General features: G+C 48.5%; 2 protein-coding genes across 7 annotated transcripts in view; one reads left to right on the forward strand and one right to left on the reverse strand.

The window, feature by feature from the left end:
- Positions 1–771: 771 nt before the first annotated feature.
- KCTD21 (potassium channel tetramerization domain containing 21) lies at positions 772–14,376 on the reverse strand (the record flags this gene model as incomplete). The annotated part of the gene is given in 3 exon segments (XM_083436668.1): positions 772–2,052; positions 14,011–14,349; positions 14,352–14,376. Coding segments are annotated over 3 exon segments (1,176 nt in total). The 3' UTR covers positions 772–1,240.
- USP35 (ubiquitin specific peptidase 35) overlaps positions 5,752–17,223 on the forward strand; it is a 43,631-nt gene continuing 32,159 nt past the window's right edge. Inside the window, exons 1-3 of one of the 6 annotated variants that reach the window (XM_083436237.1) lie at positions 14,454–14,575; positions 15,095–15,365; positions 16,622–16,766. Coding sequence is in view for 1 of the 6 variants with exons in the window: in XM_083436232.1 (XP_083292358.1) it covers positions 13,034–13,054 (21 nt within the window). In the remaining 5 variants the exon portion in view is untranslated. Of the gene's footprint in view, positions 5,975–12,946; positions 13,055–14,336; positions 14,576–14,731; positions 15,366–16,621; positions 16,767–17,223 lie in introns of those variants that run through there. The other 5 variants (XM_083436232.1, XM_083436235.1, XM_083436233.1 and 2 more) reach the window with 5 other exon arrangements.

The following is a 17,223-nucleotide window of genomic DNA, read 5'->3' on the forward strand; positions in this document are numbered from 1 at the left end:
TGTCTAGTGCCTGTTAGCCGCACTCTCCACATAGATGCTAAGCAGTTTTCAGATGCTTCCTTTCTCCTTTGGAACAAACAGGGTCATAGGAAGCTGGCGTTTTACCAAGACCATTTGTATCATCCACACATACCAGCAGTGGCACTTCAGTTGGGGATATTCCCCGTCCTATCTGCAGATGCTGGGGACTTATCCTGGAACCTTCTGCATGCAGAACCTTCTACCTAGCAGCCAGGTAGCAGAGACAGATACCCCCTACTAGCCTAGTACCATGAAGCCATGCTCCATTTTGTACCACAGGCAAAAGCCCCAAATATCCCGGAGGCCACCTCTTCAGACCGTTTGAATCTTACAACTGGCCAATCACATTAAAGGAAACAGCGACAGCATGGAGGCAAACTGCTGCACTGGGGAAACTAGGGCAATTTCCTATCTACGTGCCAGAGACGTTATAATATGACCGAGGAGGGAATCAACTCCAATGGCTATCATGCCCTGCTCGGGTCAGAAAGTCTCTCTCACCCAGAATCCTCCAGCTCTTGCACAAACAAAGACATCCTTAACCGCCTTTAGCCTCTTGGCTGCCCCTTTATAGTAAGTTAAGATTGCCCAAGTCTCTTCCCAGTGGGAAAAATGAGGCAGAGAGGTTAAGATGATGAGTCACCCGTCATTAAACAAAATGTGGGATCTCTTCACAACTCCCAGTCTCTGTGTAAACAGTTCAATATTGCTATTTTGCCCTGTCAACCGCACAGATAAGGGACGGACAGCTTCATTCTGGCATTGTGCCGTTTGGGAAACAGATTTATCCATTAACATTCCTCCTCCCTCGCCCTTTCTGCCTCTTCCTCGCCAGGCACAATATAGCATCGAACATGCAAGGGGGGTAAACAAGGGCAGTACATAATGCTCCCGGTGCTGATGCCATTGCCGGTGCCCACAGGAAGAGACTCGTCCCTTCCCTATGATGCATCTTAGAAGAAAGGCAATTGGTTGACACGGAACCAGAAATCTTCCTCAGTCCCTGCTACCACCTGGCCCACAAACCAATCTGTCACACATCCCTAATCTGGAGTTTCGACATACACTGGTTAGTCTGTTAAGCAGAAAACTAGCTTCGTAATTCAGGTTATGGGCGCACGATTCGTGAAGCGGGCTCGAAGAGGTAAACCCGCATTCAGACACGAACCTCAGCGCATCGTTGCTATGTGTGGCGGAATGGGGGGCGAAGAGGCCCCGCCTACTTGTACCGTATTAGCCGGATAATTTTATTGTTCATAAAATCCGAGGCGTGCGGGTGAGAGGAGTCGACGCAGAAGCCATCGCTCATGGCGATTTTCAGTACCTCCTCTACAAACACTTGGAAACTGTTGATCTGCTTCTTGGCCGGCAGGACCCACAACCTCTTTAAGTTCTGCCTGGTGTACTCCTCTTCCGGCAGCCCTTCCACGCTGGCAACCCAATCCAAGGTCACGTGGTACGGATCCTGCAGGTAGCTGGAGATCGAGGACAGGTTGCCGTTGAAACAGTAGTAGAGCTTGGAGCCCAGAAGTTTGAGGAACAAACTGGAGGTGCTGAAGATGTGAGCGTTGAACACCTCCATGTTGGAAGAGGACAAGCTGTAGATCTGGGGAGCTTCCCGGACGGTGAAGTGAACCGTCTGAGTCCTCTGGTCCAAGCTGATGTTGAGCATGGCATTCTTCTCCGCCCTAGAGAGCTCCACCTCCTTCTCCTGCAAGGCCTCGATCAGCGGCTGGACCTGGTAGAAATCTGCTTCTCGGCGGAGCAGGCCCATTTCTTGGAAGTCCTCTGGGAGGTCCAGGTGAGAGGTTCTCAGGAAGTTGAGGATGTAGCGGAAAACCTTGCCGTCCCGGTCGATGAAGCAGTTGCCTTGGCTGTCCCTCTTGGTTGGCAGGTTGCCGCTGAACATGGCACCCAGCATGGAGTCTGGGAAGCTGGTCAAGGTGGACAGCGATGTTGTGTACAGCTTCCCACCAACGTTTAGCGTTATAGGCTCTGACATGGTGGGAGGAAGGGATGTCCGGAGCAGATCTGGGATGGAAGGAATGAGCATCAGACATTAGCACATGCATTGTTTAGGGGTGGGGTTTTTTGGAGGGGGAGAAACTTGAGTGCATTAAAATTCTTCCATTTACCTCCCTCTTCAGTCCTCTTCTGGTGGAGCAGGAGAGGTGAAGGAACATGAGGAGGAGAAGGTGGTGTGAAAGCCCTTGACTCTCCACCAGAAGGACCCATCCCTCTTGTCCTCCTGGACCTACACTTCACTCTCCAACCCTCCAGCTGATCCTGCCTGACTCTTGTCTCCTGGCTGTTACGGGCTCCCCCAGGTCCCTTCTTCCTTCAGCTTCTAACCCCCTTTCCCCCAGTGCCCCACTCCTCAGTTTGCCTAGCCACCACTCCACAGTCTCCAGACAGTCCCTGACAGTATCAGCAGGAAGTATTTTCCTGCAGAGCACAATAGCCAGTTGGGTATCTAACGGGTGAGATGATCTTTTGAGAGCCAGTGTGGTGTGGTGGTTAAGAGCGGTGGACTCATAATCTGGTGAACCGGGTTCGCGTCTCTGCTCCTCCACATGCAGCTGCTGGGTGACCTTGGGCCAGTCACACTTCTGTGAAGTCTCTCAGCCCCACTCACCTCACAGAGTGTTTGTTGTGGGGGAGGAAGGGAAAGGAGGTTGTTAGCTGCTTGGAGATTCCTTGGGGTACTGAATAATAATAATAATAATAAATTTTACTTGTATCCCGCCCTCCGCAGCCGAAGCTGGGCTCAGGGCGGCTAACAACAAAAAACAGTACAACAGTACAACACAACACAACACAACACTCTAAAATCATTCATTATAAAATTAATTCAAATCAAACCAATGGCAACCATTGGGCCAGAGCTCTGCGAAGATTGCCGAAGGAGGGAGTCAGGCTGTGCCCTGGCCAAAGGCCTGGTGGAACAGCTCTGTCTTGCAGGCCCTGCGGAAAGATGTCAAGTCCCGCAGGGCCCTAGTCTCTTGTGACAGAACGTTCCACCAGATCGGAGCCACAGCCAAAAAAGCCCTGGCTCTAGTTGAGGCCAGCCTAACCTCTGTGGACCTTCAAGATGTTTTTATTTGAAGACCGTAAGTTTCTCTATGGGACATACCAGGAGAGGCGGTCCCGTAGGTATGAGGGTCCTAGGCCGTATAGGGCTTTAAAGGTTAAAACCAGCACCTTAAACCTGATCCTGTACTCCACCGGGAGCCAGTGCAGCTGGTATAGCACCGGGTGAATGTGATCTCGCAGTGAGGACCCCGTAAAGAGTCTCGCTGCAGCATTCTGCACCCGCTGGAGTTTCTGGGTCAGTCTCAAGGGCAGCCCCATGTACAGCAAGTTTCAATAATCTAGTCTGGAGGTGACCGTCGCATGGATCACAGTGGCTAGGTCAGGGCAAGAGAGGTAAGGCGCCAACTGCTTAGCTTGGCGGACATGGAAAAATGCCGCCTTTGTTATAGCTGCAATCTGCACCTCCATGGAAAGGGAGGTGTCGAAGATTACACCCAAACGGATGGTGCTGGCACTAATTGCGCCCCTGCAAGAGATGGGAGTCCCCCCCCCCCAATCCCATATCGTCCCGTCCCAGCCACAGGACCTCTGTCTTTGAAGAATTTAACTTCAACCGGCTCCCACGTAACCATCCAGCCACAGCTTCCAAACATCTGGTCAGTGTGTCTGGGGCCAAGTCAGGATGGCCATCCATCAACAGATAGAGTTGGGTGTCATCAGCATACTGATGGCAACCCAGCCCAAAACTCCGGACAAGCTGGGTGAGTGGGCACATAAAGATGTTGAAAAGCATCGGGGAGAGTATCACACCCTGAGGTACTCCACACACCAAGGAGTGGCGCGATGACAATTCCCCCCCAAGCGCCACCCTCTGTCCCTGACCGGAGAGAAACGAGCGCAGCCATTGAAGGACTGTGCCCTGGATCCCCACGTCGGCACGTTTAAAGCGGGATTTCAAATCCAAACTCTTCTTATTTTGGAAGCTGATTAGGGCTTTGCACACCTGTACTAGCACCTAGAAGGAACGCGGGTGGCGCTGTGGGTTAAACCACAGAGCCTAGGACTTGCCGATCAGAAGGTCGGCGGTTCGAATCTCTGTGACGGAGTGAGCTCCCGTTGCTCGGTCCCTGCTCCTGCCAACCTAGCAGTTCAAAAGCACGTCACAGTGCAAGTAGATAAATAGGTACCACTCCGGTGGGAAGGTAAACGCTGTTTCCGTGCACTGCTCTGGTTTCGCCAGAAGCGGCTTAGTCATGCTGGCCACATGACCCAGAAGCCGTACACCGGCTCCCTCGGCCAATAAAGCGAGATGAGCGCCGCAACCGCAGAGTCGGTCACGACTGGACTTAATGGTCAGGGGTCCCTTTACCTTTACTAGCACCTAGAATGCTGTATTACAGAATCATAGAATTGTAGAGTTGGGAATCTCAGCTAAAGCATGCAGGACAGATGCCCACCCAACCTCTGCTTAAAAACCTCCCAAGGAAGGAGAGATCATCACCTCCAACAACACTTTTCAGCATAGCTACTTTGCACGTTCAGTTGCCACCAGGCTTCCAACTTCTGAGTAACGCAGTGAAGAGGAAATCAGCTGATGGTATGAATCTGTGTGAATGAGTTCTTGGGTACAGGGAAATGGAGACCCGTAGTAACTGGTCATCAGCCTTGAACGCCAGTTTGCCTCAAAGTCAACGACAATTTCCCCGTTGGAAATCTCAGGGCTGTAAATTCAAGAAGCTGCACTCAAGTCCACCACTAGGTCTTCTGCCGAGAGCAGATACCATTAGGAGACAAGGTACCTTTACAACGTCTGCTAATTTATTAATCGGCACAAAGCTAGCATAGTTAGAAAGTCACACTAGGACTTGGGAGACCTGGGTTCAAATCCATACCCACAGGGTTATTGCGAGGATGAAACAGAGGAATGAAAACCACGTATGCCGCCTTGAGCTCTTGTGGGGTATACATGTCAGGAAGAAAGGAAGAGAAATTTGCTAACGAAACTCCCATCACCCCTTCTTGGCTGGGACTGATGGGTGTTGGAGTACAATGACAATCTGAGGACCCTACTTAGGGGCCTTGGTTCTCAAATGCCTTGGTTCTCAAACACCAAAAACCAGGAAGTAAGTGTTCCGGTTTTCTAACGTTTTTCGAAAGCCGAACGTCCGATGTGGTTGTCGGCTATTGTTTCAGGGGCGGCTGCACCAATCAGAAGCTGTGCTTTGGTTTTTAAACATTTCGGAAGTCAAACAAAGTTCCGGAACGGATTAAGTTTGGTGCTTTTGTTTATGCTATGTATTCTGTGTTTTTGAGGGTTTTTCGGTTAATCTGTTTTTGTGACTGTGTGGAACCCAGTTCAGCTACTGATTGATTGATTGATTGATTGATTGTGTGACTGTGGAAATGGATTAAAGCCCCCCATCCAAACAACGACTATCATCAGTGCAGGTAAGAAGTTTTTTTTAAAAAAAATTATCTACAATACTGACTTATTTATTTTATAGTACAGCACATTGATTATTGCTTTCATTTTATGGATCAATGGTCTTGTTAGTAAAATTCATGTTGAATTGCTGTTTTAGGGGTTGTTTTTAAGAGTCTGGAATGGATTAATTTGTTTTTCTTTACTTTCTATGGGAAAGCACACCTTGGTTTTGGAACACTTTGGTTCCAAATCTGGAACAGATTAAGTTTGTGAACCAAGGTATCACTGTACCACAGGTTACGGAAAGGTGTGTTAGGAGTCAGAACTTTCAGACCCTCTTCAAGCCATTATGACACGACGTGCTGAACCCTTGCATGTTATGGAAGAGAAGAATAACAGTTGGCTGCGTGGACGGGCCTTTCCTCACGACTCTTTATTCACTGCGTCAGGTGAGATCTGAGGCTGGAAAGACCATTTCACCGGCCCATCCGTGAGGTAAGAGTGATCTTGAAGGGAGTAATCCAGTTAGGGTGTCAAGGGAAACATGAGGGATAAGAAATGCAAGAATTGTTTTGCTGGATGAGCACAAGTTATCCGTCTGCATTCTAAGGCTGGATCTAGACACATTAAAAAAAAGTTTTGGGAAAACACGTTGCAAAGCTCATAATGGGAAATCACATTAGCGAAGGATCAAACTCTACAGCGCCATCTGGTGTCACGGTGTTATAACACATTTAAAACTAATGTAAAAGGTAAAGGGACCCCTGACCATTAGGTCCAGTCGTGGATGACTCTGGGGTTGCGGCGCTCATCTCGCTTTACTGGCCGAGGGAGCCGGCGTACAGCTTCCGGGTCAGGTGGCCAGCATGACTAAGCCTCTTCTGGCGAACCAAAGCAGCGTACGGAAACGCCGTTTACCTTCCCACTGGAGCGGTACCTATTTATCTACTTGCACTTTGACGTGTTTTCGAACTGCTAGGTTGGCAGGAGCAGGGACCGAGCAATGGGAGCTCACTCCGTCACGGGGATTCGAACCGCTGACCTTCTTATCTGCAAGTCCTAGGCTCTGTGGTTTAAACCACAGCGCCACCCGCGTCCCAAAAACTAATGTAGCTGTGTCCTAAGTCCAATAGTGGTCAGCCATATATTCCTAAGAAGGTAGTCCACCATCTAATTCTCACAGTGACCAAACAGATAGATGCCTCTTATGGGAAGTTGGGTCTGATTTTTGCTTTGTTTATGCTTTTATTGTTCAATTGCTTCTAAATGTTTTAGAGGAAGCAATTAATAAATGAACAAATAACAAATAAATAAAACAATGTGAAGAATGTGTATACTGCTCAAAGGAAACTATCTAAGTGGCGAGGAAGGGCATGTAAAAATATGTAAGACCGATCATTGAAGAAAATTAGAAATCATAAAAACCCTTCATTGTATGTTGTATCAGCCGTAAACATCTAAACAACAATTCAGCTGGAGACGACCTGAGTTGTTGTTAAGCCTCTGAAGCGCAAAATAATAGGTGCCCATTGCCAAGGGGACAAAATGCCATTATGCTGGTGCGTAATTAAGAGGCATATACAGTGGAACCTTAGTTCCTGAACAGCTTAGTTGCCAAAGAAATCAGCTCCTGAACGCTGCAAACCAGAAAATAAGTGTTCCGGTTTGTGAACGCTTTTCGGAAGCCAAACATCTGACGTTGCTTCTGCTTGAGTGCAGGAAGCTCCTTCAGCCAATCGGAAGCCGTGCCTTGGTTTTCAAACGGTTTCAAGAGTCGGACGGACTCTCGGAACAGATTAAGTTCAAGAACTATGGTACCACTGTAATAATAATAATACCCCGCCCGTCTGGCTGGGTTTCCCAGCCACTCTGGGCAGCTTCCAGCAAAATATAAAAACATAATAAAACGTCAAATGTTTAAAAACTTCACAATACAGGGCTGTTTTCAGATGTCTTCTAAAAGTCAGGTACAGTGGATGCTCAGGTTGTGAATGTGATATGTGCGGGAGGCACGTTCGCAACCTGCAGAATTCGCAACCTGCAGCGCTGCGTCTGCGCACGTGCAGATTGCAATTTGGCACTTCTGCACACGCGCAAAGAGCGATTTAGCACTTCTGCACATGTGCGACCGCCGAAACCTGGAAGTAACCCGTTCCAGTACTTCTGGGTTTTGGCACGTCTGTAACCTGAAAAAACGCAACCTGAAGCATCTGTAACCTGAGGTATGACTGTAGTTGTTTCTCTCCTTGGCATCTGGTGGGAGGGCCTTCCACAGGGTGGGTGCCACTACCGAGAAGGCCCTCTGCCTGGTTCTCTGTGGCTTCACTTCTCGCAGTGAGGGAACTGCCAGAAGGCCCTCTGAGCTGGACCTCAGTGTCCGGCCTGAGCAATGGGGGTGGAGATGCTCCTTCAGGTATACTGAAGTTTAGCCATCACCGACTTGAGGCCTACATAATACCTGGAGGATAACGGAATCGCAGGTAGGAAACTGGCTCCTTGGGTTAAAAATGTTGGTGCGCATATGAGACAAAGGTCGCTGGTGAAGGACCTTTGTGTCCTATGTGGATATTTGCTTCCTTGACCTGCTCTGTGCTTGTCCGACCCGACGGCCCAGCTTTGAAACAAGTGGCTGCTCTGGTTAACTTTTGCTCCTGCGCAGATTCCACCCACTTTGTTTTTAAAATAACTATCTGCACAGCAGGGGCTTAACTGACCTTGAAAAAATGTCAAACAACTGGTCAGAGCTGTTCTGTATTTAACCTGAAGCAAGGATACTCTCTGTGTGGAGTGATGGCTAACTTGGGGGACGATTTTGTGCTTGTCTACGTAGGAAAGGCTATGAAAGAGCCACAGCTCAGTGCAAAGGAATGAGACTTGTATGTATATAGTTATCTGAAGTTTAACATTTTAGTATGTTTTTATATATGTCGGAAGCCACTCAGAGTGACTGGGGCAACCAAGTCAGATGGGTGGGGTGAAGAAGAAGAAGAAGAAGAAGAAGAAGAAGAAGAAGAAGAAGAAGAAGAAGAAATAATCCCTCCTTTAGGAGAGAAATGTTGGAGGGCAAGGGCGAATGGCTGGATAGAGAAGACTCTTACTACAGTCGTCCCTTGGACGTCAAACGGAATCCTTTCCGGAAGTCCATTCAACTTCCAAAACATTTGGAAACGAAAGCACGGCTTCCGATTGGCTGCAGGAAGCTCCTGTAGCCAATCGGAAGCCGCATTGGATGTACGGCTTCCAAAAATAGTTCGCAAACCAGAACACTCACTTCTGGGTTTGCAGCGTTTGAGAGCCAAAATGTTCGAGAACTAACTGCTCGAAAAACAAGGTGCAACCGTATATTCTTAGGTTCTGAAATCCCTGGAGTCGTTGTCAGTCAGTGCAGACCAGGTGAGTAACCTGTGGCACTCCAGATATTGCTGGACTGACTCCCAGCATCCCTGACAGCACCACTGGCCATGGTGTCCGGTGCTGATGGGAGTTGTAGTTGCAGTTCAAGACATCTGGAGGATGTCAAATTGTCAAAAGCCTTGTTACGGAAGTGCCACCTGCAAAAACAACCTGCAGTTGATGTAAGTTCCTCTGAGCCCTGGGGCGTCCAGAAGAGGGTTAGACATGTAAATACATAAGCAACCTTAAGGCCACCGCAGCCTCAACCACACTTTAAAACTCACCCTAAAAAAAACCTTCCTTCCAAAATATCTCCATGTTTATCTTTGGGGTTGTATTGTAAGGCAAGGCGCAGCTAATCAAGGTATATTTGCACATATCCTGTCCGATATTTTTGGCCCCATCTCGTTATACCTTTAATCCCTTAAAACCAGTCCTACCTTTAAAGATACGATCATAGGTAATCCAGGTTTGTGCTCTTAGATAAAAGGAACGAGCTGTGTATTAACAGATGATTTACCAATTGCTGTCTGCCCTCAGACACAAAAACTAAAAAACTGGTTCAGCCATCAGGGTCTGTCCCCTGGCCCGATCTCAATCATGATAACTCAGAAGGAAGTTTCCGTGAATTCAGCCAAGCTTACTCTCAATTAAGTGCAGAGATCGTCGCAACCTTAATTTAATTTTACCTTGCCTCTAACAAGAAATCTCTACGTGGGACAAGAAGCTACAGTTAGAACTGGATATGGAACAACTGATTGGTTCAAAATTGGGAAAGGAGTACGACAAGGCTGTATAGTGTCTCCCTGCTTATTTAACTTATATGCAGAAGTCATCATGCGAAAGGCTGGGCTGGATGAATCCCTAGCCGGAATTAAGATTGCCAGAAGAGATATCAACAACCTCAGATATGCAGATGACACAACCTTGATGGCAGAAAGTGAGGAGGAATTAAAGAACCTTTTATTGAGAGTGAAAGAGGAGAGCGCAAAATATGGTCTGAAGCTCAACATCAAAAAAATGAAGATCATGGCCACTGGGCCCATCACCTCCTGGCAAATAGAAGGGGAGAAATGGAGGCAGTGAGATATTTTACTTTCTTCGGCTCCATGATCACTGCAGATGGTGACAGCAGCCACGAAATTAAGAGACGCCTGCTTCTTGGGAGAAAAGCAATGACAAACCTAGACAGCATCTTAAAAAGTAGAGACATCACCTTGCCAACAAAGGTCCTGTTCTCGAAGCTACCAGCATGAGTTTGACCAAGCTGCGGGAGGCAGTGGAAGACAGGAGTGCCTGGCGTGCTCTGGTCCAGGGGGTCACGAAGAGTCAGACACGACTAAACGACTAAACAACAACAGCCTCTAACAAGCCTGGTCTAGCTACATTCATCTTTCCAAGGAGCTGAGGTCCTGCAAAAGGCTTTGCGTGCAGCTCAGGTCTTGCAATTATCTTGGCTTTCAGCAACTTCGCATTTAGAAGAAATTCTAATGTGGACCCAGCAGACAAGAAGAAAAAGAAGAAGAGTTTGGATTTGATATCCCGCCTTTCACTCCCTTTAAGGAGTCTCAAAGCGGCTAACAATCTCCTTTCCCTTCCTCCCCCACAACAAACACCCTGTGAGGTGAGTGGGGCTGAGAGACTTCAAAGAAGTGTGACTAGCCCAGGGTCACCCGGCAGCTGCATGTGGAGGAGCGGAGACGTGAACCCGGTTCCCCAGATTACGAGACTACCGCTCTTAACCACTACACCACACTGGCTCGTATCCAAACAGATCTGCCAGAAAGTATAGCATCCCTCTTTCTGCCTAAGATAGAAGAAGTTGTCAGACTATTTGCCCATTAGCTACTATTTCCTACTCTGACTAGGAACATCGCTTCATCTCAGACAGAGCATCTTTACCCTCACCTGTTACATGTAACCTGGCAGCATCCCATTAGTGTTTAAAAGTTCTAAACTTAAGCTCCAAATATCTGAAAGGCCTTCTCCTTCCCTACAGATCCTCTTGTGTGTTAAAATCTGCTGCCCTTGCAAGATCAAGGTGGTGGTAGTGGGTGTAGCAAGGGACAGGGGCTTCTCTGTTGCGGCCCCTAAACAATGAAATTCCCTCCTCACAGAAGTGCATTTATGACTTCACTGTAAAGGTAAAGGGTAAAGGGACCCCTGACCATTAGGTCCAGTCGTGACCGACTTTGGGGTTGTGGTGCTCATCTCGCTTTATTGGCTGAGGGAGCCGGCGTACAGCTTCCGGGTCATGTGGCCAGCATGACTAAGCCACTTCTGGCGAACCAGAGCAGTGCACGGAAACGCTGTTTACCTTCCCGCTGAAGTGGTACCTATTTATCTACTTGCACTTTGATGTGCTTTCGAACTGCTAGGTGGACAGGAGCAGGGACCGAGCAACGGGAGCTCACCCCATTGCGGGGATTCGAACCGCCGACCTTCTGATCAGCAACTCCTAGGCTCTGTGGTTTAACCCACAGCGCCACCCACGTCCGACTTCATTGTACTACTATGCAAACAGCAAACAGTCGCAGGGAGAAGGTCAGGCGGGCTAAAGCTCGGAATGAGCTCAGACTTTCAAAAAAGGTTAAGAATAAGAATAAGGTTTCTTTGGATATGTTCAAAGCAAGAGGAAGAACAAGCAAGCAGTAGGTCCTCTGCATGGAGAAGACAGAGAAATGCTATTGGGTGAAAGAGAGAAGGGAACACGTACCTACTATAAACAAATTCAAATCTCCACCCAAGCTGCACCCAAGGGTACTAAAGGAATTTGCGGATATAATCTCAGAGCCTCTGTTTACAATCTTTGAGAATTCTTGGAGAACAGGTGAGGTTTCTGCAGACTAGAGACTAGAGATAGGCCAGTGTTGATCCTGATAACTAGCGAGAGATCAGCTTGACGTCGATACCAGGAAAAGTCCTAGAACAGATAATTGAGTGGTCGGTCTGTGAGCACTTATAAAGGGATGCCTTGATTACTAAGACCCAGCATGGGTTTCTCAAAAACAAGTCGTGCCAGAAGATAGAGTTACAAGCTTTGATAGAGATACAAGCTTGGTGGATCAGGGGAATGCTGTGGAGATAGTGTATCTTGATTTCAGTAAGACCTTGACAAAGTCCTCCATGATATACTCATGTTAAAGCTGGTAAAATATGGGCTGGACGAGGTAACTGTTAGGCTGATTTGTAGTTGGTTTACTGACCAAACCCAAAGACCACTCACTAATGGTTCCTCATATCATTCTGGAAAAAAAGTGACAAATGGAGGTGCTGCAGTGTTATGTCCAGGGCCCGCTGTTGTTCAACGTCTTTATAAATGACTTGGAAGCAGGAATTGAGGGGATGCTCATCTAATTGGCAGATGACACTGCAGAAGACAGAATTTGAATTCAAGATGCCCTGAAAAGATTGGTGAATTGGGCCAAAACTTAGTAACAAAATGCATTTCAGTAAGGACAAATCTAAGGTTCTAAACTTAGGCATCCCCAACCTGCATCCCTCCAAATATTTTGGCCTACAACTCCCATCATCCCTAGCTAACAGGACCAGTGGTCAGGGATGATGGGGATTGTAGTCCAAAACATCTGGAGGGCCAAAGGTTGGGGATGCCTGTCCTAATCCAACCCTCTAACCCAGGCATAGGCAAACTCGGCCCTCCAGATGTTTTGGGACTACAACTCCCATCATCCCTAGCTAACAGGACCAGTGGTCAGGGATGATGGGAATTGTAGTCCAAAACATCTGGAGGGCTGAAGGTTGGGGGTGCCGGTTCTAATCTTAGGCAGGAGTAACCAGCTGCACAAATATAAGATGGGGAAATCTGACTTGACAGTAGTACGTGTGAGAAGGTTCTTCCACATTACCTGTTATCCAATTCCTTTTTCAAAACAGGAGATACCTGGGGCCTTCTGCATGTGAGACAGATGTTGTACAAATGAGCTGGTCTCTCCCTAGAGTTTGGATGGTGTTGTGAGCAGAATGAGAGACCTGGATCTCAGCCCCACCTTGGCAATGGAAATTGCTGAGAGGCTCTGGGCAATTTTTAATCATGGTTTCCCTTCTCCAAAACAGAAGTAATACGGTCAACTGCAGAGGGTTTATTTATGTCTCATTCATGGCCTGCCTGTCTGCCTCTCCTCCAAAGCGGATGGCATTTTCATGCAACAACAACTTTGCGAGGTAGGTTAGACAGAAAAATAGTGACTGACCCCAAAGCCCCCGGTCACCTTCACAGCTAAAGCTGTGGCATAAAATTGCGTCTCAAACTTCCAAGGCCATCTCTCTAGCCACTGGACTATCACAACTCCCTATAATGAGTAAAGAAAGAAAGAAAAGAGCCTAGGTTATAAATGGGTATATTTTTATGTCTCTACGCAAACACACATCTAAACGATCTCAGTAACTTAGAGCAGAAATAAGTACTGCAAATAGCTGGAGAAAGTAAAGGCATTTGCATGCAGAGATTGAATAAAAAAAATGACCAGACAGCAGAAAGTCTAAAAACAACGATTTTGGGATGACAGCAGACTTTGTAATAGAGCTGGGTCCTTTTATGGACTATTGTAAGATAACATGGTGGGGGAAATAATATGAATATACCTTTTACTGTTGTGTAGGGGCCTTGTTGCTCTGCATAATTTAAGAGTGGTTTACAAACTTGAACATAATGTTGGAAGACGTTTAGATACGGACATGTTGCCTTGATATCAACAGTTTATGTAAGCGTGTATATGCAGTCGGCTTGGGAGCACCTTTGGGTACCAAAGTGGAAGGACAAAGTCAAACCGGAAAAGGACCTGGCACACGTCTGCTACCTTGTCACCTGCCTGACAGGTGGAAACTCAACAGATGCAGCTCTCCTTTCCCTAGCGCCAGAGGAACTTTCCAACAGTTTTCCTTAGAAATGTGACTTCTGAGCCAGCTGGGTTTTAAAAGCGCCCCCCCAAACAAACAAACAAAAAACCCCATCAAGGTGTATCATGAACCTTGAGCCAAAGGCATGCCTCTGAGGGGCCCAGCCTTTGGGATCCCCCTGCTGATCTCTCCTGCGACCAGCCAGCATCCCATTCATTGGAGGGCTTCCCCCCTGCATCCTCCGTCCTCTTTTGCGCACCTGGATCTTTCGCATCACTTACCTGTCGCGCTGCCAACCTGCTGGACCACTGTCGCAGATGCTTCTTTGGGGTGGGGAAGGGGAGAGAGAGGAAAAAAACACGATGGGAAAGCTTGGGTGGACTGGGGAGGGGAGGAAGAGAGAGAGGTGGATCTGCCCTGCCTAGGAGACGAAGGGAAACTCCAGCCGGCCGCAATGCTCCGTGGGAACTGTATTTCCTGGGCGCCTCCGGTGCCAGCGCCGCGGGCCGGGGACGGGACTACAACTCCCAGCCGGCTCCGGGGCAAAGGCGGCCGGCGATCAGCTGGTGTTAAAGGGGACGCAGCCCTGGAATTGTGACTCGGGGGGAGGGAGGGGGGAGAAAAACAAACCCACAGAGCGAGCCCATCTCCGAAAGCAGCCGGAGGTGGTTCCCTGGTGATGCGCGCCGGTTGCAGCAAAGCAGCTCCTGGGGCGCTTTTCCTCTGCACCACCAAGTCTGGGTTGGTTGGTTTTTTTGCAAGCGGGGCGCTGGAGGAAAAGTGGGGCGTTGCTATTATTATTATTATTATTATTTGCAACGGCGTCTTCTGCACCTGGAGAGACAAGTAAGTGAACGGCCGCCTCCCTCCCTTCCTCGCTTGCCTCCCCACGGCTCCCCGTTTTGCGCAATGGTAACGCGCGCGTGCAGTGCGGAAGGTTCCCCTGCGATGAAGCGCCGCTGGGTTTTGCAAGCGGGAGGGGAAATTGCAGCCAGGTAAATGGGCGCAGGGTGGCCCCATCTGGTCCTTCGGGTTTGGGGAGCTTCCTCGGCTCAGAATCTCCGTGCGAATCCCTCGTTTTGACCCCTCTTTCTTCGTAGAGTTGGAAAGGGGCCCGTCGGGTCATCTAGACCAACCCCGTGCAATGCAGGGATCGCAGCTGAATTCATGGAGGTTAGATGCGGCTCTGCTAGCCATGTTTAGCGGCAGTATACCCCTGAGTGCTTGAGGCTGGGTGGCAAATGACAGAAGAGGGCAGTTGCCCTGTTGCCCCCACTTTGTGGTCTTTCCGGAGGGGTCCGGCAGGGAAAGTGACCATCGATCTTTGGGTTAATGCAGCTGCGCTCTTCCTACGTTGTCTTCTAGCTGCTTAAGATGCACTCTGCACATGCTCAGTGCTGCTCTTTTTTTCCTGGAGGGTGACTTAGAATCGTAGAGGCGGAAGGGACCCAAAGGGTCACCAAATCCAACGCCCTGCAATGCAGAAACTTCATCTCTTCCAAGGCCGAGATGTGGTTTTGGGAACCGATTTTGGAGCACCATTCTTGATTTTTTGTTCCGGTCACTCGTCCTTTTCCCTGGGGCTGCCGCCCTCTTGTGAACAAAGTAACCGTGTGGTCAGGTTTTGGCGAGACAGGTGAGTCTGCGGAGGGAATAGCAAGTGTGGAAAGATGGAGGAATGTTCCTGCAGCAGAACAAACCCTTGGCGAAAACAAAAAAGTTGTCAGGCTTATTGACATGATGCAAGAAGAAGTCCAGGGGGAGCGCCGGTGGCGAGGCTGCCTCGCTGCTAACTCAGACTGAAATTTATGCTCTCTCCATTCTGTCACCACCACGTACTTCTGTAATAAGAACGGCTGCAGAATTAGAGCCATCAGAGAAGTGCAGTTGTGGTGCAGTAAATAAATGCATTTATTTATTACGTTCTGCCATTTCTTTACGGAGCGCACAGTATTGTGAAAGGTTCTCCAGTAGTGGTTAGTGTGTCAGACTAGGACCTGGGAGACGGGTTCAAACCCAAGCTCACTGGGCTTCAAGACTCTGTCTAATCTACCTGGCAAGGCTGTTGTGAATTGGGGAGTGCATGTCGCCTTGAGCAAATTGGAAGAAAGTCAGGATGTCAATGCAATAAGAAATAGATGTGCACCTGTACCTTTTATCCTTGCAATAATCTCGTGGGTTGGTTGGGCAGAGAGAGTGATTGGCTCAAGGTCAGATTTGAACCCGGGGCTCTCTGGGATGCTAACCACTGTACAAACACCAGCTGTAAGCAAAGTCTCCTGTGAAGGTGCTGGATTAGATGGGTCATGGGTCTGATCAAGCAGTGGCATGGTTTAGGGGAGCGGGGAGGTCCTGGGGGCCATGGCCCTGGGTTCAAAATTCTGAGGGGGTGCAACCAGGTGCCCCTGTGCAGGCGCTAGCTTTTGGGGGATCCTCGCTCTACCCCGGCAAAGGCGGCAGAGCAGCCCAAGCCCACAGTGGGCAACCCCAGCGCAGCCCGGTCCAGCACTCTTCTTCGTGGGTGTCAGGATGAGTCTCTCACCAAGGGCTGCGTTGGCTGGCCAGGCTCCACCCTGCATGGGTGGGTGGGTTGTGCAACATGGCCCCTCTTAGCTGGCGGGGGGGGGGCACCTTTTGGCAGTATTGGCAGCTTTCCTGCCCCGGACACCAGCAACCCACGCTATGCCACTGTTCTTAAGTTCACTGGGTGTCCAGTGTAAGTCAGAGAAGATGAGTGTAAGTCAAAGAAAAGAAGCCACCATACTTTGAACTTATTGACTGTCTTGGCATGGGTGCTATGGCTGTTATTAAGATGACTTGGGCTCTTTCATGAAGGCTAGGTCTGCCATTGACTATCGGCCATATTAACTAAAATTGTGTTTCTGTAAATAGGGGCCTCAGTATACCTGTCATTACTGGGCACAAGCTGGGTAAGAGAGAGAGAGAGGGACTGAGACTGGCCATTTCATTATACCTGACTTGCAGGCTTCTCTGAGTCATTTGACTGCACATTGCCGGAGACATAAATCTGGGAGCGGTAGGACTTTGACCCGATTCAGCATGACGGTTATGGTATTTCTGAGATCTGGTACTCAGCTTTATACTGAACAAAATACTCGCCCTCTTTTTTATGATACACACTTTCTCTTCGCCAGAAGTGTCATATAATTATGGTATAAAATCCATTCATTTCAAGTTGTGCAAGTGTTCCATATTCACTCCTTTTCATTTCTTGGGTTTGTGGAATCCGCAGAGATTTCTTCCAGGTCTGATGAAAGAAAATAATGGTTTTGTGAGGCAAAGCAAATTGATTATTCAGAAATGGTAGTAATAAAAACTTGTGATCCTATGCAGACTTGCTTGGGAGGGAAAAGCCCACCACTGTGGGACTTCTTCTTCTTCCTCTCCTTCTTCTTCTTCTTCTTCTTCTTCCTCTCCTTCTTCTTCTTCTCCTCCTCCTCCTCCTTCTTGTATTTGTACCCTGTCCATCTGAC

The sequence above is a fragment of the Podarcis tiliguerta genome (genome assembly GCF_965153285.1).
Source record: "Podarcis tiliguerta genome assembly, chromosome: 4".
Lineage (NCBI taxonomy): Eukaryota > Metazoa > Chordata > Lepidosauria > Squamata > Lacertidae > Podarcis > Podarcis tiliguerta.